Below are 27545 nucleotides of genomic sequence, written 5' to 3' on the forward strand. Positions count from 1 at the left end.
TAGCAATATAGCGGAAGCATTCATGTGACACCCTTGTTGTGTAATGCCAAAAATTGTTTCTGGGAGCCTTGCGATTTCTGACATCTCATATGGCTAAAGTGTGTCATGAACGTACTTTTGGGTTGCCATGGCGACGTGGAGTAATATAAAGGGGTGATCATGTGTCGTAAGTAATGGCACCCCAAACCATCACACCAGCTGTAGAAGCAGTGTGCTGCTGTACAGTGTATGCAACATGCCTGCGGCGGCGGTAGATGATAAATCCTGGTTTAATTTGGGAACTGATGACCATGTGTACGAGTATGGAGGTCCCGTGGTAAAAGCTTCCATCCTGCTTACGCTGTACAGCAGCACACACCTCTATTACAGCTCGTGTGATGGTACAAGGTGATATCATACACGACACATGTTCAACCCTAATATTGATCTATGGCGTCATGACAGCCCAGTGGTAAGTTCAAGACTTTCCTTTAGCCGCATCTGTTGTCACTCAGAGAAGTGCCCTCATGAATCACCACACAGCAAAAGTGTCATAGGAATGACAAGCCAAGGAAGGCTAGTTGGTCAGCCTCCAAGTAAAGCCTATTTAGCAGTATTTTTACAGCAACTGTGGAACGAAATGCCGCAGGAATTCATAAGGAATTTGTATGCCTGCAATGCCGGACCGTGTTGGATCCTGCATTCGTGCTAGAGGTCGTCCAAGCGGATTCAAAAATCTCCAATCATTAATTTTTTTCTGAAATGAATGATAATTTTGCTATTTACATATGTGAATTTGTTTTTCTTTCTGACAACTCTCTTTAGGAAAGCTATTTTTTTATGGCAATGAGTGTATCATTTTTTTTACCGTTTTCTATTATTTAAAAATAATGAGCGAAACACAATAAAACAAATAAAAGTGAAAATTATCAGTATACAGCTTTTCCTGATGGTGCCAAGTACTAATCTCTAAGCCGTGGCTTAAAAAAAAAAATAAAGAAAAAAAAAAAAGAAAAACAGGAAGCAGAAAAAAAGACAAAAAGCAGAAATAAGAGACTAAAAGCAGAAATAAAAGACAAAGAACTTTAAATGTTATTGATATGAATAAAATTATGAAACAATGTGCAAAGAAAAAAAAATTAAAACCAAATGGCACTTTCATTGCCTTATATTTTTAGTCACAATCTATATATATATTTCTTTTACACGGTGACAAAAAAAAGCCTCATTACAACTCCTCGAATGGCAACGCTAGAAAATCGACCAATGATTGCCGCTAAAAATGTCACATGCCAAATCTAGCTGTGGTAGCTCAACATATAGCGCTTTTAAAAACAGAAACTGAAATAACAATTCAGCTGCGGCAATCTCATACTATTAAGCTAGGAAGAAGTGAGTAGTCTTTGTCGATAGATCTCTATTTTAGTATTTTGTGGAAAACGCTTTTTTTTTCACGAATTTATGTATTACGAATTTATTTGAAGATTTTTGATTTATATCACGAATTTATTTGTTTTATTATTATTAGTTATTCATTGAAAAATGAATCTCATTCAATGAGTCTTTATTTGAATTCAAATTTATTTTATTGACTTAGTATTTACTAAAAAGATGTAATTTAAAAAAAATAAAAAGTTGTTTTATGGATTTGAATAATTGTTTTGAATTCTTAGAATGGTGTGCATTTGCAATGTACCAAAGTTAGTAGCGAGCTTGGTTTGAAAAGCAAACCATATAAGATTGCGTAGCAATTTTCGGGGGTTGGCAAGCGTCAGCGAGCAGGGGGAGCAGCCCACTAGTTATTTAATATTAACAGTTATGAAAAATAATAATGTTCAGTATTTTTTATTTATTTGAATTTAGGGTAACAAAAATAGCTTAATTGTTCTCAAAACTTTTTTGTAGCAATTTAGAAGTTCTATGTTTGAGTTTCACTGAGTTTTTTTTTTCTTTCAAATAATTGCAAGAAAAAAATATCAGTATAGTTTCGAATTGAAATGAAATGCAGAATTACTTTATCTCATATACTTGTTTTTAATATAACATCTTGAATTGTGATAAAACTCTTTAATTTCTTTAAAAATCATTAATAGTTATCGTATTTTGCTAGAAAGTGTTTAAAAAAATATCGAAACACTTAAAAAAAGGAAAAAGAGAGTGAAACATCAAATAATTATTCGAACTGAATCTAAGTAAATTGCTAAAAGAAATTTATACAACATTTTTAAAGCAAAAATTTCATGTTTTATCATTGACATAAAATGTGCCACAGTAACTTTAAAAGTAATTACTAAGTCAGAAGAAGTTACAGAAGTAAGAAGAATTAAAGAGTTTTCAGTAACTTCTTCGTTTGACAGGTACTAAAATTTACTTTATTGCTTTGATGAATTTGAAGTAAATTATATGTCTAGGGAACATCTTTTTAATGAAGAACATTTCTCTAAGTTTGCATTTCAAAATTTAATAATTCGAACTGTCTCCCTTTTTTTCTCATTGAAGAGCAAAAAAAATTTAGTTCGAATTCCATTTGCATCACTCTTATTTTACGACAACTTATCAACATTTAATTCCAATAAAGAATCAGCCGGCACCCTTTAGAGTAGTTGACAAAAACTGCAATCAGCCAAAACAAAAGCACGAATTTCAAGAGCAATTACTGCCAATAAAAAAAAAACGTAAAATAAAAAAAAATATTAACTTCACTGTCGTGTGCTTTTTAAAAGGGATGAAAAAAATTGTCTGCCACCAATTACCATTTAACTTCACCAAAAAAAAAAGAATGAATAAAAAAAAAACGATAGTAAACGAGTTGAAAAAAAATAAATGACTGTTGAAAAACATCCTTTCAAATGTCATTTAACAGTCAAAATAAAACTGTGGGAAGAGGAAATCAGGAAAATGAAAACTGTTTTTTTAAAAAAAAGAGAAGAAAAAAAAATTACTACTCGCTGTCATGTTTGCAGACAAACCGAACATTTGTTGTTCTTGAATTAAGTAGTGAAACGAAGTGAAGAAGAAACTTTTGAAAAATTTTGACATGTTCGTAATTATCGACTATTTCAATTAATTGCAAAAAGTACTTGAACGTTTTTTGTCAATCCTTTTCAGAATGTTGAACTTAAAATCAATATATTTATATAAATACAGTAGCCAAACGAAAACGCTTGTTAATTTACTAAGTTCGGATGCTTTTGAAATTAATTTAACTATTGTAAATACAATTATGCTAATATGATAGAGATAGTTATTCTTTTATAATTAAGCTATATATATCTTACCTTTCTGGAAATCAATTGCTGAGAGAAGGGCAGAATGGGAAAAGCTTCTGAGGAAGGCCCAGGCTCACTAAGGGCTGTCGTGCCAATACTGATGATGATGATATCTTACCTTTAAGGAATTTTTTGATACCCACTATAAATATGTACTGATTAAAGATATGTGCTTACTTGAAATAGGTACAAATTATATTTCTCAGAAGTATGGACTATGTATAAAGAGAAAATTTACCTATGTCATAAATCGATATCAATTCACATAATTTATTTTTTTCTCTAGTTCTCTGTACGTAAAAAAGTACTTTGATATTTTTTTAGAGAATTTATTATTATTATTATTATTATTATTTTTTTTTTTTTTGATGCTCTTAGTTTTTAAAACATACTTAGCTCAGCTTTTACTTAAGGAAAAATAATCACTTTAATTTTTTAAAATTATTTTAGACAATTTTGTTCATTTCATTTAAATTAGAATAGTGATATCAGTGAGAATAGTGATATTGATTTTAAAAGTGATTAGTCAGAGCTTGAACATGCTTAGTTTTTTTTATATCACTTAGTATTTATTTATTTATTATAATTTATTATTTTTTTTTGTCTCCTGATGTACTTAGTTTTTTTTTTATTTTATCTATTACGAAAATTCTTTGAATACATTTTGAGAGAAGTCTTTACGGCATATTTGTTGTATACGCAGTCAAAATACACAACAAATCGGTTACGTCACCTTGTTACGGTTTTAGATTTAGCTAAGGTGATGCTAGAGTTGATATCCTAGACACTTGAATAAGGATGTGCATAACCTTGTAATTCAGTTATTATATACATGGAATCTGTATCATTAGTATTTGAATCCTTTCTTAGTATGAAGATAGTTTTTACTGTCTCGATGCTTTAATAGTTTCTGAATCCTTCATCTCTACTTGGATTTTTTTTTTCTTAGTACTCGAATCTTTTTTCAATGTTTGGATTTTTTGAGTATTTGAGGAAGAATTCTGTCGAGATTTTTCTTTAGCGTCTGGATGCTATCTTAGTGTCTATAGTCTTTTTTATTTATTATTTTTCCTACCTGGAATCTGAATATTTCCGTTTGGTACTGAAAGTTTTCGAGTTGTGACCTAGTGCTGTAGTTGATTTCATCTCTATAATGGGCCAAAGATGGCATTTCTGAGAAGGTTCAATTGCTACCACCCTGAGTTATTCCAGCAGAATTTAAACACTTAAAACATATTTTAATTGGTGCACTTGTTTATCAACCATGTTAAAATTCATTATAATACACAATACAGTTGAAACCATGACAAATTATGCTATTTATAAACACAAAAATCTGCAATTTTTTTTTATTATAAAGATTTATTACTGTTTTAGAACAAATTGTTTTGGCACTGAAATTAGGCTGCACTTATCATTGTGAAGGACCAGGTTAGATTCCCAATTCAAATCGATGGGGGTCAACTAGTCTAATCAGTAAAGGTGTACAGTGCTTTGCGCTTTAGCTCTTGAAAGTGTGGAAACATGGCCCTCTGACTTCTTAGTCAACATACTGGTAGCTACGAGATTACTTTGTTGTAGTGGTAGTCATCTTCGGCCAATAAGGCAGAGGGGGTGCGATTATTCTTGTTTTCCAGTGGCACCATCAAGGCTAAGAATTTGACTTCTGCCACACCCATACGTTACAGCCGTTTATAGGGCGGACTCATTCATACATGTATTTATTCATCCACAGATCGTAATTTTAACCTGAACCAGAGAACGATCAATCGCCAATTCAATACTCCCAGAGATATTAATCTGTTAAGGGTTACATGGAGGATTTTGTGCCCCCGAAGGTTTAACGTGCACCAGTCACCACTTACTACTCGGGGAGTCTTCTACCTGCTGGATTCGAACTCCCGTTCCCACAAATGTGAGACCAGCGCACTGCCAACCAGTCTGTTCCGGTCAAGGGATTACTTTAAGTTATTTAATTGAAATTATAAAACTGTTATTAATACATGCTTGAATATTAAGCAAGAACGTTTTTCCAATATTCAGTATTTCAGAAGCAGTATGTAATATACAATACTGAATTATTAATTTCACGAGGTTGTTAAATTAATATTGCAAATCAACTACTAACATTTAAGTTCGATAAAATTTAAATTATATTCTTTTCTATAAATATATTCCCTATGATAAGATTACAATACTTAGTTTTTATACAAAAATTACAAATTAAAATACACTAAAATTAGTTTAAAAATTTCAAAATGAGACGGGGAAAAAAATCGAACAAATAAAACCCGTATGCATTACGCGTAGTTCTCTAAAAGTTCTATAGCCGAAGACATTTGTGCTTTTCCCTGTCTTCGCCCTGCAACAACAGCAACAAAATCTAGGACATAAAATAAATAAATAAAAATTTGGTCATCTATTTCAATTCAAAAACACCTTTATTTAGTACATGGTACAACGCAAAAAGACTGCTTTTTTCACCCTGGTACAATTTTTTTTCCGAATATTTTTTACTGGCGTATTTTTTCTTCTTTCAGCAGAGTTGAGTAGTTGCGACATTGATAAATTATCGAAAGCTCTCGGGCAAGGGAAGCGAGTCGTGCTTCAAGTACCAGTAGCCAGAGAGAGTGCATAATCAGTCTTCTTCCGATGCCTGGGCTCTGAGCCAGGCTCGACAGTTTTTCTCAGAGTGCACTAAGATGTATTGTATTTCTAAGCTCTTACTCGTAAGCCCCACTTTTTCGCCAGTGCCGCCCCAGTGCCTCTTATATTACATTTACGGGGTAAACAGCAGCTGTGAAAGCATGCCATTCACAACTGAGCCTTGTTGATTGACGCGCTATCTATTTATTTCCTCCGCGGATAAAGAATTGGGAGGAGTAGCTACTTAAATTTAAAATCTCGAAAATTTTTATCGAAATTCTGTTGATATGGATATTTAGAAACTTTTAGTGAATATAGTTATCTTGCATGTTTGTATTTCTTTCCAGCAAGATGATTTGCATCAGCACTTTCCAATTTGACACTTTCGTTGGGCGTGTTTAATTTGAAGTTTATGGAAAGGAACTTTTTGCCCTTCATGCCATTTAGCAAAATGATTAGGACTTATTAGCAGTTCCAAAGCTGTTCGGAATTTCAATGATTTCACTTATGTTATTGTGATGTAACAATAATGCTTTTCCATCAGCGTCAATTTAACAATTTATCCAATTTGAAGGAATGGTGCGCATTTTATGTCTGAGGCTCGAAAACAGTACGAGTAGGAACATTACACTAATCAATCATTAATCTACAGGATTTCAACCATAGCCATTCGTGTTAGAAGCAAATTCTTTAGTTCCTGAGTGTTTTTTAAGACTTTTTTTTCCGATTATGAACGTAACTAGGAGGGCAAGGGAACCCATGAGATCCAGATTAACCAGATCTGGCATTAAAAATTATAAAATCATGGAAATCTGTCGTGCTTTGCCCGAAGTCAATGAGACAACCTATGCTCCCCCTATCTTTGAAAAATTTTATATCTAAGTTACGATTAGTGAGAATTGAGTTAATATACTAATCAATCATCAATCGACAGGATTTGTGACATTATCACCCGTGTTAAGAAGCAAGTGTTTCAGTTCCTGTGTCGGTCTTTTAAGACCCTATATTTTTTATTTGTGAACGTAGCTAGGAAGGCAAGGGGACACATGAGATCTTAATTTACCAGATCTGGCATTACAAAATCGTAAAATTACGGAAATCTGTCGTGATTTGCCGGAAAGCAATAAGACACCTTCTATCGTTGGGAAATTTTGTGTCTAAGATTCGAATCAGTGTGAGTAGGAGCAATATACTAATCAATCGACATGATTTCAACTACAGTCAGTCATATTAGAAGCAAGTGCTTTAGTTGCTGAGTCTGTTGTTAAAGACATTACTGTCTTTGTTGATTTGATATTATCGAGCTTGTTACACAACTGAGCTTTGTTGATTAACGCTCTCTCTATATTTTTTTACTCTGTGGATAGAATCTAATTAAATTTAAACTTCAATGGTTTTATCTTATTTCTGTTTACATTAATTATCCTGTTTTATTAATTATAGCTTCATATAATGCTTTTATTTCTTTAAAGTAGAACTATTTGCATTCGAGCTTAAGTACTACAAGAATCTTTCGCTGTATTTTTATCGCCATCGATTTAACAATTTGTCAAAGCAATGGAGTGTGATCAATTCCACAATCCCGTATTCTTCTAATTTTGAACATAATGCAGAAGACAAAGGAACTCATTCTCCTAGAACCTGGTCAGTTTGATTGAAATTAACCAAGATTCAAGTTATAGGATAAGAAAATCAAGAAGATATCGAATAATTAGCTTGAAGGCAATAGAGCATTTACCCATGATTTATAAACTAAAAATAAATTTTATGTCAGATATCCGCCCGGTGACTGAGTAGTAGGGCTTCGCGGTGTCGTGCCATAGGTCCCTGGTTCGATCCTCGGGCCGGGCAGCGACTTTACACATTGTCGACTCCCGGGCACTTCTTTGGCACCGTATTTTGAAATTCGCCAATCTTACATTCGCCAAGTCAGCTTTCAAATTTTCTCGCGAAAATCTTCGAATATTAATTCGCGCATGTTTCACTTGCGACATACGATTTAAAAAACGCATGAGTGAACATGAGGTGTGAATAAATTTAGCTGCTTTAAAAGTTTTTGTGTATTATCATTCTCTTTTTATTCGGACTTCCTGAAACACATATTTATTTCTTACTTTTTTATTTCCTTTTTAGGATAAAGTTTTGTTGTGGGTGTAGGATATATGAGAAGGGTATAGCTTTTTAATTATTTTTATAAATTTATTGCAAATAATTTATGGTGTCTTTGCCAAGTATGTGGACACAATATTCAATAATGCAGTAGGGTTTTGTACCTTATTGTTTAGTTTTTAAAACCTTTAATTTAAGTAACTACACAATTTATGAGTTTTAAGCATTTTCTTTTTATATACGTGTAATGAAGAGGAGATTGTTGCTGTCAGCTTTATGCATGAATTTATTCTTTTTTACTTTTCTGACATTGATATCTATGATTAAAATTGATGTCATGATTCCCATTTGCAGTGCCAATAATATTTGCGTCCAAACAATTGTACTTAGATTTGACACTTTTTTGTAAATGTTATGTCCCAAACGATAAATTCCTTCATACGTCCACAGCTTTGGTAGCCAAGACTTAAAAATTTGTGGCAGTTAAAGTATATTTATGAGGTGAACACAATTTTGATTAAAGAAAACTTTTTATGATTTGTAAAATAAGAATATAATGTAAACAGTAAGCATCAACTTTGACATTCTCATATCATAACTGTATAACAATTTAAGGACAATCTGTTTATTTATTTCTGATTCATTAAAGACAAGATATTGAGTCAAATAAGAGAATCTTAACAATTTTTAAATTTAATAATTTACTTTAAATAAAGAAAGTAGTTTTAAAGCAATTGGGTTGAAAGGCTGAGGACTTACACTTTTCTCAAAAAAAATTAATCGATGTTATGATAATAAAACAAAACTCTTGCGATCAGTTATCTCAGCAAAAGTAAGATTTTTATTATCAAATAAGAAACAATTATTACCGTTCTGCAGGGAACAAATAAAATAAAATAGGTCATACAGTTTTCAGACACACAGACTGCATGACAATCTCAGAATAAATATTTGAACTTTTAAAGCAAATTACATACAATAAAAGCTATTGTGTAAAAAAAAATTTAAAAACAAGTTGTTGCAAATGAGACTATTATATGATTCCAGCAACTAAAAAATTCTTTTGGAATTTTAAAGACTAATGAATACTATTAAATAATAACAGAAAAATTTTCTGTGTCTCTTTTGTCTCATTTTTGAAGCAGAATATAAATTAAAATACACATCTCACTTTTTCTGATCCTGCTTTTCTCTGAATCGTTCTTATTAAAATAGATGAATGGTATTAAATTACGTTACCTTAAGTTAGTAAATGTGTTTTCGCACTTAGGAGGAAAAAAAGGCCTAATTTTAGATTGACAATAAATGTAATAATTTTAATAGTATTTTTTTCCATATCTTATTTAGAAGCCAAAAAATTGAATAAAAAAATTATAAAATATATAGACCAATTGTTGAGTTATAGAATCTAATAAGCTAAAGTTGTTATAAAATTATGAATAAAAAGTTACAAGATGGATAAGTTATGAAATTAATGAAGCATAGAATGAAAGGATAAATATATATAGCAAATTATATGATAAAATTAATTAGGAAACAATTAAAACGAAGGTGTGTAATTTCAGATATATACAAATAATAGTGATAGAAGCAAGAAAAATGGAAAATATCGGAATTTTCCCTGACAAATTTAAGAAACACTAAAAAAAGTTAAGCAGCCACAACTTTAAGTTTTAATAAATATGATTTGATGTTATAAAAAATAAATTAACTATACGAAAATAGTAGTGAGTATGTCAGAGATTTGTTTCTTTATGTCATGGCTTTACTAAAAATATTTTTTCTCCTTGTTTTCATAATAGCACGCATTTTACAGAAAATATTTGAACAAATTTAATGAAAATATTTTCAAATTTTTTTAAAGACTCTCTTATGAAGGAAATATTGTCAATCAAAAGTTGTTCAGTATAAAATATATGCAATTTTTTTAAGATATTGTAAGCATTTTGAAGAATACATATTTTTTCCAAAATAGAAACAATTGAAAAAACCTGGTAAAAATGAAGGAAATGAAAATAATTATTTTTCAAACTGCGTAAATTTTTTTTTAATAGTTTTATCTTTAAAAATATGTACACTTAATAATGTGATGATTTATATAGGGGATTATTTTTTTAAACTTTGTTTATTAATTGAGATATTCAAAAGAAATTGATTATTCTGAAGATATAAATATTTTATTACTCCAGATTTTTATTTAATTTACAAGAATAGTTTCTATTTGAAATTTTTTTTAACCGAAATATGTATGCAATTAACTGAAATAATTGTGTGTATGTAAATTTTTCTTCCTCTTTCTTTATAGAAGGACGAAGTATTTTGTTCTCGATATTTGAATTTTTCTAGTCTTGAACGAGGATAAAATTTTAACTTAATTCAACAAGCAACTTTTAAAAATATCCATGAGCGCGAAGATTCGTGTAGGACTTTTGCGAGTGCTGTATTGAGGCGAGCGTAGGGTTGCCTCTGAGTGAGGGTTACTAGATAAGGCGGTGAAACAGTTGACAAATAAAACCGCGGCGAGTGGAGGTGCCCGGGAGTCGACAAAGTGTAAAGTCGCGGCCGGGCAAGGTTGACTCAGCCTTTCATCCTTTCAGTGAGTCTATAAATGAGTACCAAGCATGCTTGGGAACTAAACACTGGGGGTTCCGCGTTCGGCTGACCACCTGAACGGAACATCTGCTCCTGCTCCCCAGAACCCAAGATCAAGAAAACTGAGATGGGCGCAGTAGGCTCATAAAGGCCTTGGCCCTCTATGAGTCGTCGTGTAGCTGAGTTTAGTTTTATCTGAGTAGGGGCATGCTGGAACAATAAATTTATCAATTACACATTTATCAACAAGATTTGAATCGAAGTCAAAAATTCAAAGTTGTGATGACACCAAATATCAAGGAAAATCGAATAAGAAATCTAATCCTGGGATTTGAATCCTCCCTCAATTTCATTTTTTTAAAGACTTCAAGTTATTTTTTTCTATGCACCTCCTTTTCATTTTGTCATATATATTTGATCTCTTGTCAGCACAGCTTCTATTTTTCTACGAATGTGGAGAAAGATTGGACAAAACCGAGTCCTTATGTTTTCTCTACGTCTTATATTTTTTCTACATGGTGAACAAAATTGTCCACATTTTCAGTTGAGTGATAAGTTAGAACCTTAGTTCCAAATGTAAATATTGTTTAATGTGCAACTATTACATTCTGCAAGGTAAATTAATCATCCGTTCAAAGTATGCTAAAATATGGTTTTATATTACTTGGTGCGATAAAACCTGCCATAGATATTTAAATAACAATAAAAAATATTCTTTTTTTTTAAACAGTTATTTCCAACATTAAATTAATAACATTTTATTTCTATAGTGAGAAACATGGAGGCTAAAATATTAACGTAGACTTTTAGTAAATTCAATTATTCGATCACAGTTAAGCATAACAATTACAAATAAAGTTTTGATTATAGCTGCAGGCTTCTAGTACTACTCATCCTACACAGATGATGTACTGTTTCCTAACTTCTGTGGATTTTGACTTGATCTTACATGTTGTGCTAAGTAAAGCGTCCTACCTGTCTTTTAAACTGTCCGATTTTGTACGGCTGTCAATATCATGGTTTTATCCGACAACGTTATTTAAATGAAAAGAAGACTTATTTAAATATGATGCAAAATCAGTTCTTACAATTGAAAATCTACGAGAGGTTGTTGCTGTTGTTAAACTTCCAGATATTTAATTTGCCTAAAATAAATCCTCAAGCAATGAGATCTGTTTGATATAGTGTGTCTATGGAAAGAAATCCCTTCTCATTCGTCAAAAGCAGAGAACGCCAGCGAGAAGAAAAGGATTCAGGGGCGAGAGTAGCTCCCTTGTTTGAAATGCTCTTTTTCTTGCTTCATTCGCAGCAGTCGGCCTTAGAGTTTGTGGCGAGGAGAATTTTTTAATAGACAAACTATACATAACTTAGTATTAGCAAATAAAAACCTTCCTTCAAAGTGTTGACCAACAAGTAACTGATGTTACCTTTTTTTCCTCTCTAAATAACACGGCACTTGCGCTTGAAGCTAGTTTCATTTGATTATAAAGAGCAGCAAATATTTAGTCAAAAGAACCGAGTCAGAAAGTGCGGGACAATTTACAGTTTTTTTTAAGTTATTCTTATTCTAATATGCAACTTTCGTCTATTTCTTTGAATGTGTTTCTTTTCCTCTTAACACTTTTCCACCATTTCTTCAATCTTTGTTCACCTTTACACACCATTCCACTATTTCTTCAGATGTATTTTCTCCCCACTGTGCACACAATTCCACCTTTTCTTCAAATGCGTTTTTTTTCCCTTTTATATACCATTCCTCTTATTTTTCTGATGCTTTTTTCCATTCGGCGCAGTTCAATCTTTTCCTCGAGGGTCTAAAAATGTGGGGTATTTTTTCTCCTTTCTACACCTTTCTTCTTATGTATTTACTTCTACACTGTGCACAATTTCATCGTTTCTTCGAATGTGTTTTTCCCTTGATACACCATTCCTCTAACTTTTCTGATACATTTCTTCTCCACTATGCATTTCTCCACCGTTTCTTCGAGGCGTTGAAAAGTCGTTTTTTTCCCCTCCTTTCTACACCATTCTTCTATTTCTTGTGATGCATTTACTTCGATACTGTGCACAATTCCACCGTTTCTTTGAACGTGTTTTTTCACCTTTATTTCTCCATTCCACAAATTCATCTAATGCATTTCCTCTACACTATGCGCAATTCCATCGTTTCTTTGATTGTGCTTAGTAACCTATATACACCATTTCTCTTTTTCTTCTAATGAATTTTTTCTATATTATGCACAATTCCATCGCTTCTTCGAATGTGTTTTCCCCCCTTTATGCACCATTCTTCCATTTTTTTAATGCATTTTTTTTCTTTTAACGCCGATTTTCTATAACAGTGATGGGCCGTGACCTAAAATAGGGACTCTTAGTTTAGTTTTTTATAGCGAGAACCCTTTATCGTTGGAAATTTCTTTTCATAGTATAATTAGTTGTTGCTTCTCAGATGGCGAGATTTCTTCAGTAATTAAGAAATTAATAAAGAAGCAGGATTTCTTCATGAAATTAGTTTCAAAATTTCAATTCTAACCAAGGTCTGTCTTTTCTTCACAAATTTTTTTTCATTCATAAAACCTTCAGAAATTTTAAATTATATAAAAAAAAATTCAACAAAGTATAGTGAATCTACCTCGTTTAGACATCAAATATCTGAAATAAATTACTTAATTTAAGAATGCCATTCTATTAATTAACAAAATACTATAATATTAATTTTATAAAATGTTACTATTATTACCTTTATGAAATACTCTACTATAAATTTTTCAATTGTCTCCAATAATTCTGTTAATTTTACGATACCTTGTACTGTAAAATTTATTTTCGAATTGTCAGTTTAGTACGAAAACGCTGGGGATAGAAAATAAGTCGTACAAGCGAAAAAATTGAAGGGTATGGTGAAACATTAAGGCTCGTATTTATTTTTCCTTCGGAAATAAATTCATAATTCCTTGGGACACAATTTGTTCTTTTAGTTTTGAGCCCCTTGCCAATGATAAATGAATGATATTAAAAACGCTAGAGAACAAAAAAATATAATGTCAGAACCCTAGAATGGATGAGATGGGGAAAAAAAACGTCAACGTCAGACATTTGCTTCAAAAAATAGAATGAAAGAATAAAAAAAACACAGATGAAGTGCTTTAAAGAATGGCATTTAATTACGCCGGGGGTGTCTCTTCTTGTCTGTCTGTCTGTCCGTCTCATGAAATGCGTGCAACGTGGAAGGCATTGTGAAAGATGCCGCGTTTCGTTGCCACTTCCACCTAGTAATTTCGGCTACTCCATCTTCGTCCAGATTTTCAATGCAGACGTCAACGCGTTATTTAACCGTAACCGTCAAAAGGGACCAAGTAAAAATTACACAATAGATAGGAAGTTGTCAAAGGTGAAAGTCAGGGATCAAGCAATTCGATAGTTCTTGGATTTTGAAGTTATATTAAGGACATAATTAAACATATGAGAGCAAGAAAGTGGGAATAATTTTTTACAAAGTACGGCATAACAAATTGACAATAGATGATATATCCACTCGTACGCAACATCCCGTACGCTCACGAGTTCTGCTTAGCGGACATAGCCTCAATTACCGAAAGACCCTAGCAACAATTTTACCTTTGCCCCAGTTGGGTTCGAAATTGGCTCAATTTGGATCCTATAAGAACATGCACCGATGGACCAATATTGGAATGCCTAGATTTTTTAATATTGGTCCTAGAATGGCCTATATAAGCTCTACATTGACCAATATAGAACGTGCATTGGCTAAATAACGGATACAAAATATCCGGTGAATCTGACAATTCTATATAGGCCCGATATTGGTTGGAAAGGGACTGTGAAATATCAGGTGAATCGGAAAATTCTATCTAGGGCCAATATTAGAAAAATAAGGGCCCTTAGAACCTTTACTGAGCCAAGATTCATGAATATTCGCCTAAAGAGGGCCCAAATTATTTTGCTGCTAGGGGAGTTTGAATAGAATCTTCGTGTGGGATACGACTACAGAGTATAAAATATCTCTTATAGAGAAATTTAGCTCTCTCACGTAGTATCACATTCACGTATGTAAATTTTGCAGAAGCTCTGTTAACTTTCAACGTTCGAGATTTGATGTGAAAGTTCAGTATTTCTCTAATAATAAACACTTTCGCGTATCATTCTGCTAACGCTCACATACGCTTGCTGGTTCTGAATTTATGTACGCAGGAAAGGTACGAGAAATACTAAATCGCGACAATAAGTACATATTTTATGTACTCCTAAAATCACTAGCCCAAATAAGTTGTCTCTTAAGCAAATGTTACATATTTGTCTTCCATATTTTACTCACGCCAACGTTTGGCGATATTTTAGTTCCTTGGACTAACATTATATGATAGATTGTAGCAAATGTTGAGTGGGGCTATATTATTTTAAGTAATATAGACCAACTCAACGTTCAAAATTGTTCATTAACACAAGATTGTTATGAATTATGATACCAAATCCTTAGTCACTATATCCTGAAAAAGTTGAAGTTGACATGGATCATGGATATATTCTATATCTGAGAACATTCCAGATGCTTCTTTGTAGTATCACCAGGTGGCGGTGTCACCATGCGTCTCATTTACTTATTAACTCGATTACATTTATTTTGAAATGCAATGTAGTCTTCGCCAATGATAAGGTATCTTATGCTAATTTTATTTATATCAAGACAACTTGTACCTTGTATTTTTCAACTATATTATTTTGGTAGTTCTGGGGTTATTTCGAAGCATCCTTTTCAGTTTTACAACAATTTTTTATTACTCACAAAAATTAGTGAATTATATAGCCTGTGGGCCGATGCTTTTAGGTAACTTAGGCCACTAGGGTAATTAAAAGGTCAATTTCGAATGCTGATTTATCACAAATGTTTAACATTATTGACTTTGAATGCGAATTTTTATGACGTCAATTCCATGCTTTACAGAAGTTTTAGATCACATATTTTAACAATGTGTGTTTTGTATTAAACTGCTTAGGGCCCAATAGGCTAATTAAAGCTATTTCGGAAAGCAATTTTGAATAATGATTTAAATATTACAGATTTTGATTTTTAACTTTTGTGAGATCATTTGAATGTTTTAATGAAATTTTGCGTCGAATACTTCAAAAATGTTTGTGCTTGAAACTACGTATTCATTGGCCTAATATGTTCTTTTCATATCCCTTTCAGTATCCTTCGACAATCTCTTTCTAAGTCTTCCAAGTGGCCTAAAGCATGTGTTTTAAAGGTAAGTTATGAATTTTTACTTATATTTAAGGAAACTCCATCATCAATTTATACGTTTCACAACTTTAATTACAAAATTCGCAATTTTAAATTGTGCTGCCTTTAAACAGTCTACTACATTAAAAATGCTTCCATTTTTTCCTCAATAATTTTAAATTCTTTGAAAGGGGTAACTGTCACCACCAAACCTTTCCCCCAAATTAAACTTGGTTATTTTCCGAGTTGACGTTGGACTAAGGTAAATGTTCTTAAACTAACAGATATTTCAGGAACGTATTAAAAACTCCAACCAAAACAAATAGTAAACAAATTCTTAACGTGTATCAGATCGAAAAAATTTTGTGACCAAATTTTATATATTTGATAGATATATCCCAATAAATATACGACTGGTGTTTGTACTTATTTACCACTTTGAAATGAACACCCAAATAAAGAAAACTTTCAAATTCTTTACATTTCTTCTTGTTCGTAAATTTCAAGCATCTGAAGCACTACAAAAGGTACACAGAATAATCTGAAAAGATTATCTTAACACACGTTTTCCTCTAACCTCGATATATCAATTAAAAAAAAATAGAAATCAGTTGTTCCCGATAAAGCGACGCTACATAACGTGAGAAACCTCCTATCATATACCTGCCACTTTTTTATCTGTTGCCAAACCGTAACTTAAATGTTTTATCTTGTCCAACAAGCGGGCCACGCCTTCATGATGCAGTCATACTATATCAGCCATATCTCTTAACACTGGTGAGATGAGTGATGGGCCGAGCACCAGGAGGTTACGGGCCCGTCACTCAAGTCGGGGGACACCCTTAATGCAGGTTATTCATCATAGAACAAAGTTCTACTGGGTTCCTTCCGCGGCTATGATTGACGAGGCTAAAGTTCAGGGGTGACTCCCGGGCCTCTGTCTTATATGAAAAGATCAAGCATGAAATATATTTTTAATCTCCAATTTTCATAAGTGCTACGTGAGAAATCGCATGATGAGACAGATTAGCAGGAAAAATTTTTTAAAATTCACAGCGATGTATACTATCTTTCAAAGAGATTGGACCATAGAAACGGACAAATTTATAAAAAATTTTAAAATATAATGCTGATTTCGGGGATCTTTTACACCTAGAGAAAAAATTTTTAGTATTTTATGAGACCAAGTAATGAAGTGTCAGTGCTACTTTTCAAATAGAAAAAATTATTACTAGATTTAAAAAAATTGGTTTCAAAAATATTCAAATAAGTAATATCAGTTGACGTATTTCAAGCTCTTAAAAATAAGCACTCATTTTCAAGACTTGCTAGACGTGAATAAGAAGATGCAAAAGTGATTTGAATTATGAAACGTAAAGTTGCCAACGAAAAATGAAGAGGAGAAACAAAAACTAAAAGAATTATAGTAGCCGAATCAGAGGTAAAAGTTAAAAACAGAACAAGAAAACCACAGTGGTAGAGCGAAACAAATCAGGGTAAAATGTATTTCCACCTGCTATGGAGAGGTGTAGAGGAACTAATGTCATGTCGTTAACAAGGGAATCGCTATTTAAAAAGAAAGCTAGATCACAAACACTTTACACGTTAAAAAAAATATGGCTTTACTTCATAAAAAAGGCCGGTCAGATGGTCGAGCGGTTAGCGTGCCTGACTGCAAAGCCAGTGGCATCGGGTTCGAATCCTGATCAGGGCATGGATATTTCTCTCTGTGTGTTGTTCTCTATTGTGTGATGTATGAATGTGGCCCATTCTGTGGCAGTGTGGCGTGGTATCTGTGGCAGTGTGGCGTGAGTATGTTGCTATGCGTCCACCGGGTAACGTTAAATGAGTAATACTTCCGGCATCTTCCTCGGTGAAGAACGTAAAAATTAGAAGAGAAAAAAACCTAATAAAAAAAGCGCCATTTTCATTATCAGCATAGAGGGCGCTGTCTAGATATGGGCAAAATTTAACCTCGCAGCTATGAATAGCTTGTATGATCATGGCGGTTAGAAAAATAGCATATCCTCGATTAAAAAAAAATAAAAAAAAGAATTTTCTTAATTCCGCCATTTTGAATAATCCTACTATATTTTATTTGCATTTCGATATTTTGATAGAATGAAATATTTCAGGATTAATGATGTACTATTGGCTTATCTTAATTCGCTTTTTCTATACTTGAAATTCTAATGTAGTCTGAACAATCTGGACTATGTTTTAAACTATTGTGACCATATATTCTAAATTATAGCTCCATATTTTGAGGTCAAAAATCGATAGTCGTCGATGAATATGTATTACATACGTTTTTGTGTCTGTTTTGGTAGCTTATAAATAATATCATCGGTATAAATTATTAGCATATTTAAATTTAGAATCTCGAACCTTTTGTATTAAATCCTAAAATGTGAAATCGTAAGAGTAGATCAAAGGTTATTATGTTCTGTTTTTTATTCTGCGCTCTGAGCAAAAGAACTTGGAGGAAAATTATGCTAAGTGTAATTTTAGTGAGAAAATAATCTACTTAAAAATAAGAATAAACACAAGGTAATTGCTACAAAATAATATTTTGAATTCAAAATTCTTTTATACTAGTCTAAATAGAAAAAAATTAGCTTATTTAATTTATTCTATTATTATTTTAAGTATGGAATTAGCATACTTAATTCCATACTTAAAACGAACATATTCGTTAAATTTGAATATTTTCAAAAACATCTCTTAACACGTTCTTCCACTATGTTCTTTAAATGTGAATAAGATCGTTAACAAAAGCAAGTCACGCAGAAATTATAAATGCATAACAGCTATGGCACATCTCTTGCATTACGTATTAAAATTTATTCAAAACTCACAACTATCAATCACCATTTTTCAAAAACTTTAATAGCTTTTCAATTAAATAAGATGTATGCAAGAAAGAGAAGGAAAAAATCATTCAAAATGCCATCACAGATGTTCGCAAAGATTGATGTCGATGTTCTTCACTAATAAGGATTGATGCAGGTTCCGTACCGTCATAATTTTTCACCTGCGAGTGAGCTGGCCCCAAACTTCTTTTCGAAATGGCGAAGAAATAAAAATGTCCGAGGTCTAATTTGACATCTGATATCGGAAGCTTTCGATGGTATCAGACAGCAGATCCGGCTTGTGAGAGCCCTGGATCTACTTCCAGCTTTGATTGAATATCCATCGTTTGGGATCTGATGTCGCAGTCTTGTGAAGTGACAACCGATTGAGAAGGGACGTCATATTCAATTCCGATGGCTACCTGATGCTGAAGATGATTTTTGTTCGGTCTGACGTGATATAAGAAAATTATTTTATGTATGAATCTGTTCTGTTGATGAATATAACTTAATGATACTTATAATTGAGTCTTCAGTTTTCTTATTTCATTGGCTTCATAATTGATTCTAAGAATATATGGTACTTTTCCGTTAGCCAGGAGCAAGGGAAAAATCGCCAAATAATGTAGAATTCCTCTAAATTTCTTACAAACGAAAGGGGAATGTTAGTTTGTGGTCACGCGCACGTGCTCTTTCTCTGAATTCATTCACAACAAAGCACGTTTTTCTTTCTCTCTTCCATTTTAATTGTTTTAAAAAATGATGAAAATTTGGGATTTAGCCAGAACTATTATTATAAGCAAAATTTTTGGGTAAAGCTGATTTGTTTCCAATTCATTAATATTTGTCTATAGTTGAACTTGCTTTGCTTACTATTAATTGATATTTGTTTGTAGTTGAAAGTTTTCGACTTTTATTCCGTTGACGGTTTTGCTTCGCTTGGCGACTTGGCTCTCGTTTGGTTCACAATTGGCGACATTTGCGCCTGGTACCATATATTCTTAGACCATAATATTAAATAATATATTAATATTATTTGATTGAGTTTCAAAATCTGTTAAATGCTCTATAGTACGAAAATAAATAAGCTGGATATATTAATTTGCCTTATTTTTCCTCGGTTTCGATTTGAACAATGTCTTCCTGCCTGCTAACTGCCTCTTGCCCCCTCTGAGTAAATTCTATAGTGACAAAAGCTCATACTGGAGGCAGCTGTTAATTTTAATTACTCATATTGAACCTAAATCACGATTTTAGAGTTAATTTACAGCTTTTCCATAACGATTTCTGTATTCAATTACTCTGGTCAGGCATCAATGTTTAGGGCCATAAAGGTTAAATCAATAACCAAAGATCTATGACTTATTTAAATATTATATCTGTGAATAATTTGTTTTGGTTCTGCTATATAAAGCTTCTTTGTCAGTAAATTTCATAGTAGTCTAGTCTTGGCGAAGGCCGCTAATGGCCTTGAAAGCAGTGTAAATTTTAGTTTATCAATTAGGATAAATTTTAAGGGCACACCGAATGTACAACACGCATATGTTGAGAAGTGATGGCTCTTGGGATAGAGCGTTAGCTTTCCAATGAGGTGAACCGGGTTCAAATCCCTGCGATGGCTGGTCGATACAAATTCCGCATCCGGCTGTCACCGACCACAGAGCTGACGTAAAATATCCTCTGTGGTAGACGGATCATGGGTTAGAGTCCCCTTGGCGTCGTGATAACTGTATCGTGGGAGGTTCTCGGGGTCTTCCTCCTCCTGTAACGCAAAATTAGCAGTCGTTAACCCAAAAAATTGGATCTGCTGTTCAACGACGGTTGTAAATAAAATGAAGTACGAAGACGTGCGCCGTGGTGTCTCACGGGATAAAGCGTTCACATTCTAATGAAGTGAACCGGGTTCGAATCCCAGCTATGGCTGTTCGATACGAACACCGACCACAGTGCTAACGCAAAATATCCTCAGTGGTAGACAATTCATGGGTTGGAGTCCCCTTCACATCAGGTTAATCATGGAAGGTTTTCATGGTTTTCCTCTCCATCTAACGCAAATGCGAGTTAGTTCCATCCAAAAGTCCTGCACGAAGGCAAATTTCTCCCAATACTTGATCCAGGAGTTCCCTTGTCTTCCGGATTGGGTTCAAAATTACAAGGCTTCGGAGTTGAACATTAGTAGTCATAAACCAAAAATTGGGTCGGTTGTTCAACGGTGGTAATAAAATATAAAATAAAATACACTTATGTTAATTTTTTTGGATACTATTCATTAGTATGTATTCACAGAAATATATACATACCTGTATGGTTCTCTGTTGGCACAAGCAAAATTTGACGATCAAAATCTGAGAAAGTATTTTTAACTATTTTTAAGTGACCTTTGATGCAATTGTCCACTGTAAGTATTTATATCCCAATAGTTAGCTTAAAAACATAGAACACGAAATGATGATCGGTGCAGTGGTTCACTCATTTCAGAAAAAAGTAGAACTGCAAGGCATGTTTTTTCCATAAAATTCTTCCAGTTGGACACCTCAAAGCTTTGAGAGAAAAAAATTTCTCGCAAAAATGAAAATAATCCATGTTAATAGTTTTGCATAAAGAGTTTAAAAGTTTTAAAAGTTTTATGCAACTTTTAAAAAATTAAAACAAAATCATTAATTTAAAGCAAAACAAAAAAAAACTTTTAAGAATAAACGAAATCATTCATAGATTTACAATTAAAACATTACTGAAGCATTCCTAGACTTTTATACAAATCAGACAAATGTAGTTATTTTTTAAAAAGTTTCATTTTTTCATACCTTCATTCTCAATTCATCATTAGTAACTACTCATATCTATAGTTATTCCATTCTCCTTCTAATTAATTTATTTGTAATCAATTAGCAAGAAATGAATCAATGCATTTTAAGAATCGATGTATTCATATATTAATCTTCAAATAAATCGTTGTTACAACCTAGACTTTCCTGTAGATAGAACCAGAGCGTGGTGGCTCAGGGAATAAAGCGCTTGCCTCCCTGTGAGGAGGCCAAGGTTCGAATCCCAGCGAAAGCTGGTCGATAGGAACTCTGCACCCTGCTCTCATCAAGCACAGTGCTGATGTAAAATATCCCCAGTGATTGACGGATCATGGGTTAGTCCCCTTGCTGTCTGGCTAACCATGGGAGATTTGTGCGGTTTTCCTTTCCATGTAGCGTGGTTAGTTCGATCGTAAAAATGCTCTACGAAGGCTAATTTCTCCCAATACTTGATCTAGGAGTTTCCTTGTCTTCTGGATTGGGTTCAAAATTACAAGAAACATTAGTATAGTAGTTTTAAACTCAAAAATTGGGTTGGCTGCTTAACGACGTCTATACGCCTGGTCTTTATTTAATTTTATTCAATAAAATTTAGACCAGACAAGCGTAGTTTGTTTTTCTAAAAATATGCTTAAAATTTTTTTATTTAACTCGCTTCATTCTTCCATACCTTCATTATTAATTAATCATTAATAATTATTCATATATAAAGTTTCATTCTTAATTATGCATTAATAATTATTCATACATATAGTTTCATTCTTAATTAATCAGTAATAATTATTCATATATATAGTTTCATTCTTAATTGATCATAAATAATTATTCATATTTACAGTTATTTCAATTTCCTGCTAATTAATCGATTTGTAACCAGGCGCAACAAATAAAATATAATCATTCTAAGCATAAATATAATCGTTCATAGATCTTCAAATAATACATTATTGAAACATCTAATATACATAATTCTCTTACGTGTCTCCCAAATTTTGGCTGTATTTCTTTTCCGCCGGTGGCAACGCTTATTTTGTTTTGTTTACGTTACTATTTCTCTTACACGGCGAATCGACCAATGATTGCCGCTAAAAATGTCACATGCCAAATCTAGCTGAGGTGGCTCAAGATATAGCACTTTTAAAAACGGAAACTGAACTAACCAGAGAGCATCAGCTGCGGCAATCTCATACTATTAAGCTAGGCAGAAGTGAGTAGTCTTTGTCGATAGATCTCTATTTTAGTATTTTGTCGAAAGCGCTTCTTTTCACGAATTTATATATTACTAATTTATTTGACGATTTTTGATTCATATCACGAATTATACTATATTATAGCACATTTCTAATAGGTTTGACGAATTACATGTCATTTATTTGAGTTCAAATTTATTTTAATGACTTAGTATTTACTAAAAAGATGTAAATTTTTTTTAAAAAAAGTTCTTGTATGGATTTGAAAGATTGTTTTGGATTCTTAGAATTTTGTGCATTTGCAATGCACCTAAGTTAGTAGCGAGCGAAGCGAGCTTGGTTTGCGAAGCAAACCATATAAGATTGCGTAGCAATTTTCGGGGGTTGGCGAGCGTCAGAGAGCAGGCGGCGCAGCCCACTAGTTCAAATTATTAATTCAGTTTTGATGAGTCAAGAGTAATTAATTTCCATGAATGTGTTATTCTCTTCCTTTACTTTATCCTCTCCATTCTGAAAATTCCGATTTGTTATTCAATTCTGCTATTCATCACTTTTTTCCCCCTCATTAATATGAACATATGAATCGATGCAATTTAAATACAAATATATTCATTCTGATTATAAACAGTTATTTTTCTCTCTCATTTGTCAATGTAATTTAAACTTAGCCCGACGTTAGAAAGGATTGCGTTGATTGATTACGTTAGAATTGAGAAAGTTAGTGAAATATTTTCTTGTATAAATTGCATGTACTGTTTTATATGAATAAAAAGTATGCAATTTTTATATTCATAAAAAATTTAAAGATGTCAACTCCATTCTCAGTAAAGCAAGTCATAACACCAGAAATTGAATTACAGAAATTAAAAAAAATTCCTATTCTTATCAGAGTAAGATAAATGTTATTAATCAAACAAAACACGAATAAATAAAAAAAGTAAATCATAGTCTGTCGTCTGCGAGAACGGATTGACAGTACAGTCAAAGTCTGTAGGCGTTCACAGTCTTCCAAAAACCAGGCAACTAGTCATATTCTGTGCAATCAACAGGTTTCCTTAATTGCAACCTGTCATTCAAAACACATACCAACAGACTTCCATTTTGAAACGCTACAACCTGGTAACAAAACATCTTTTTATCGTCCTGTCGTTGATTGCTTTCAAATTGAAAGCATAAAAAATAAATAAAAAAAAAAGAGAGAAAGGCTTGCATGCTTTTATGATGCCGTAATTACAGCATGTCCATCTTGTATCTCCTGACAGGTGCTTATCAACTTGACATTACTTGGCGCAATTTTATTTATTTTAATCAGAAAAATGCTTTCTCTGTATTTATGTTCTAATTTAGCTGGAGTCAAATGAGCCAAAGCTTAGGTAACGCGCCAACTTCGAGTTAATGGTGGAATTAATAGCGTATGGGAAAGTGTCTTACATTTATATCAAGCATTATATCTTTTCTCCAAAATCCCCTTTCTGAAGTAATTTTTAGTTTTCCCCTTCAGGAAGTGGTCTACTGTGTAATTTTGGGAGTTAGAATTAATGATGATTAGGTCCACTGAGTGATTTTATAATGTATGTTGGGTTGTTTAGAGTAGATAAGATATGTAAACTAATGATGTATTCCCTGATGGGATGACTATATTACAGAAAATATAATTACACGCATCTTTTGTTGATAATTTGCTTATAGTAATGGCACTGCAAGCAAAACATTACTTATAAACATTCGTGTAAATAATTCCACTCACGCTTTGAATCAGACAGATGTTAATGATTTTACAGAGCTATAATTAGGAACAAGTTCTTCAAATATACATGCCTGGCAACAAAAATTATCGTGTCAATTTGCAACACGGTATTCATAAATTGAAATTTGTCAGGCAGATATTATTGTTAGTAAAAATTCGGCATAATCTGACATATATATTGCAGCAGATTCTAATATATCTAAGATAGATCAAACTTAAACACAAAAATTATTTTGATAAAATAATTTTTTTAAATAGTAATAATTAATAATTTTTTGTGTTGATAAACCACCTGTAACCAAGTAAATATAATTTTTAGAAATTATAATTTTTTTAGAAATATTTTTTTTAAAAATTAAATTTATATTGTTCCGAAAATTTCAAGTGAAAGAGAAATGCAGAAAAAAATTAGAATTTTTTTTATAGCTTATATATCTACAGATAATCATATGGATGATTCTCAGAAAATACTGAAAGTTCAAAAAATTATTATAGTTTATTCATATAAAAAATATATTAATTTAGTAACCATAATTAACATCCAATAGAGAGCAGATTAATTTTGAAACATCATGCTGTTTACAATTATTTCCTGGTATTCAAGTATCAGGAAAATGACACCTAAGATAATGACATTTACATAATTTTTTGCTTCTAATTTTAGCCCTGAAGCTTTTACTTTGTGTTCTTAACAATTTGACGCAGAATTTTCATTAAATATATTTTTCATACTTTTTTTTATCAATTTAGATTAAATGAAAAGTACTATTTTTTGGATATTAATAACTTATGGTTATGAAATACAATATAAAACATTGGTGACTTCTTCTGCGTTGCAAACAAGTAAAATCTTCCAAACAATGATTTTTCAAATTTGCACTTATTAGATAAACAGTTATTCATGACTAAAATTTTTTTAATTTACAAAATAAATTATTGATAAATTTTTGAATATAAATAAAAATAAAAATAATTCAAACTAGTTTTTTTTTTTTTTGGATTTTATATTTAAGTTTAAATATAATTCCAACAATCTAACGGATTTTTTTAGTAACTATTAGACTGCTTTTCATAATATCGCATTCATTGCCAAACTCTCAGGTGTAACAATTTTCCGGGACCATGGTGTAACACAGGTGTATCACACTATGAAATTACATAGTTAAAAATTTCATTCGCTTCAAAAAATACGCAAATTGGAAATGACATATACCTTCAATTAAAGGAAATTTCTTAGAAATGAGAAGTGGTAAGATTTTTTTTTTATTTTTTCTAAAAAAGAAAAAAAAACTGAGGAATTTTTCTTTATTAAAAGAAACATAGCTTGGGTGTTAGTCGGTAATTCAGGTTTGATTTATGCACATAAATACTTGAGGGTATAGGATGAGAATAAGGTGAAATGATGTCAGATTTTCACTTTTCTCCATTGGTAGCAAGAATAAATTAACACGTTAGTGCCGGTCACCGGTGACCCCCATGGCATTCGAGTTTGTTTATAGCGCCACAGGGGACACCGGTGACCGGCGAAGCCAAGATTATTAGTAACACATAATTCGAGTAAATTTTTAACTTTTTCTTTATATTATTATTGTTATTATACATATTAGTATCGTGTAGTTTTATTTATATATACAGAGATGCCAACTTGCTCCGTACAGCGAATAAATTTTTTCAAGTGGTAGTTCATTAATTGTGATTCCTGGTTTAATAAATTCAATTTAGTAGATTTTTATCCTCCACTATTCTTAAACAATTCGTAGTCTTATATAATTCACCGCTTTTTTCAGATATGTCATGCTAAACCCTTTTAAAAAACTACCAAAATCTGTCTAATATTTGCAAATTTAGTTTGTAGTTATTTACCGTTTGGCCAGACGGGCAATTTGTGTAAAATTAGCGTGACATTCAACATGTTAAAATATTTTCTTTTTTACCTTTTTTTGGTATGATATTGTTCAATTTAAACAACAAAAGAGCGTATTCCGCTTAAAAGAAATTTACCACAATAGCAGAAGGCAAATAATTTTTAACTACTGATCGTAATACAATTTTTAATTCGCATTGCGACGATAATTTGAAAAATTGTCGCTCTCCTCGCAATAACCCAACTCCTTAAATCGATATTTCACTCTATTTCAATTTTAACAAATTCTTTTGGTACTGATACTCTTCAAGGAAAAGTAATTTTAACAATGCCGCAAGTTGGCAATCATTTTCATCGCCAAATCTGTCGTGATAAAATTTCAGTAGACGCCAGTTCAAGAGCTATATTTGTGAAAAATCCCTTAATAACATGGCGGACTTCTCTACGATCCTTAATGACAGGGGGCTCAGTCTTGCACGGGTGAAAAAGCGGTCTCCGAGATTAGGGGGTGGCCTAAGGTAGGCGGCCCAGTCATTCATCACGTGGCCGATCACAGCCTGCCATCACTCAGGCCTCCTTCTTTCTTGGTGCACCCGCAAATTTGATAGAAGGTCCATGTCGTTAGGCTTTTTATTGCAGATCTCAAGATTTCGTACGCCATCAAGGGATTATATTGGCAATAAATTTTCGCTTTCTTAGGTATAAATAATCCCTTTTTTGTAATTTCGCGAGTAATAATTCTTTTATTAGAAGTCAAAGGCAGACGGTACTAACTTATATGAAGAGTGTACTAATATTTATAAGTTTTCTCGCTCACTTTATTAAGTGCCAACTATATAAATCAGTGGATATAACACATATATGATGTGTGTTAGTTATTTATATTGTTAGCTAAATTATTAAAATTAATACTTTCTTATTTAATTTAATTATTTTATATTTGTATAAAACAATTTTGTTCTAACCAAATTGTTTTTATTGTATGTATCTTTGGAGAGTTCTGCGGAGAAACGTTCTGAAAGATATTTTTGGAAAATTTGATATTTTTCGGGAAAAATCATATCCCACTTAAGTTTTACTACAACTATTGATTATAGAACATATCTGACTAAAAAAAAAAGAAAAAAAGATTTACGATGCAACCTTGATTTATTTTACCACTTCATTTAATTTTGGACATATTAGAGGATGAAGATACCAAGTGGCAGTCTTAGAGGATTTTTGGAGTGGAAGAATATTCCAAGCGCATTT

The 27545-nt window shown here is 32.2% G+C and overlaps 1 protein-coding gene across 1 annotated transcript in view; it reads left to right on the forward strand.

Moving 5' to 3' along the window:
• The first annotated feature begins 235 nt into the window (after positions 1-235).
• The window catches only part of LOC110283308 (uncharacterized), a 408935-nt gene continuing 381625 nt past the window's right edge, over positions 236-27545 (forward strand). The window contains exons 1-2 of the mRNA XM_087152688.1: positions 236-387; positions 15805-15862. Coding sequence (XP_087008814.1) covers positions 236-387; positions 15805-15862 — 210 coding nt within the window. The remainder of the gene's footprint in view (positions 388-15804; positions 15863-27545) is intronic.

This window comes from Parasteatoda tepidariorum, chromosome 10 (assembly GCF_982258835.1).
Source record: "Parasteatoda tepidariorum strain Cologne lab strain chromosome 10, Ptep-v5.0, whole genome shotgun sequence".
NCBI lineage: Eukaryota > Metazoa > Arthropoda > Arachnida > Araneae > Theridiidae > Parasteatoda > Parasteatoda tepidariorum.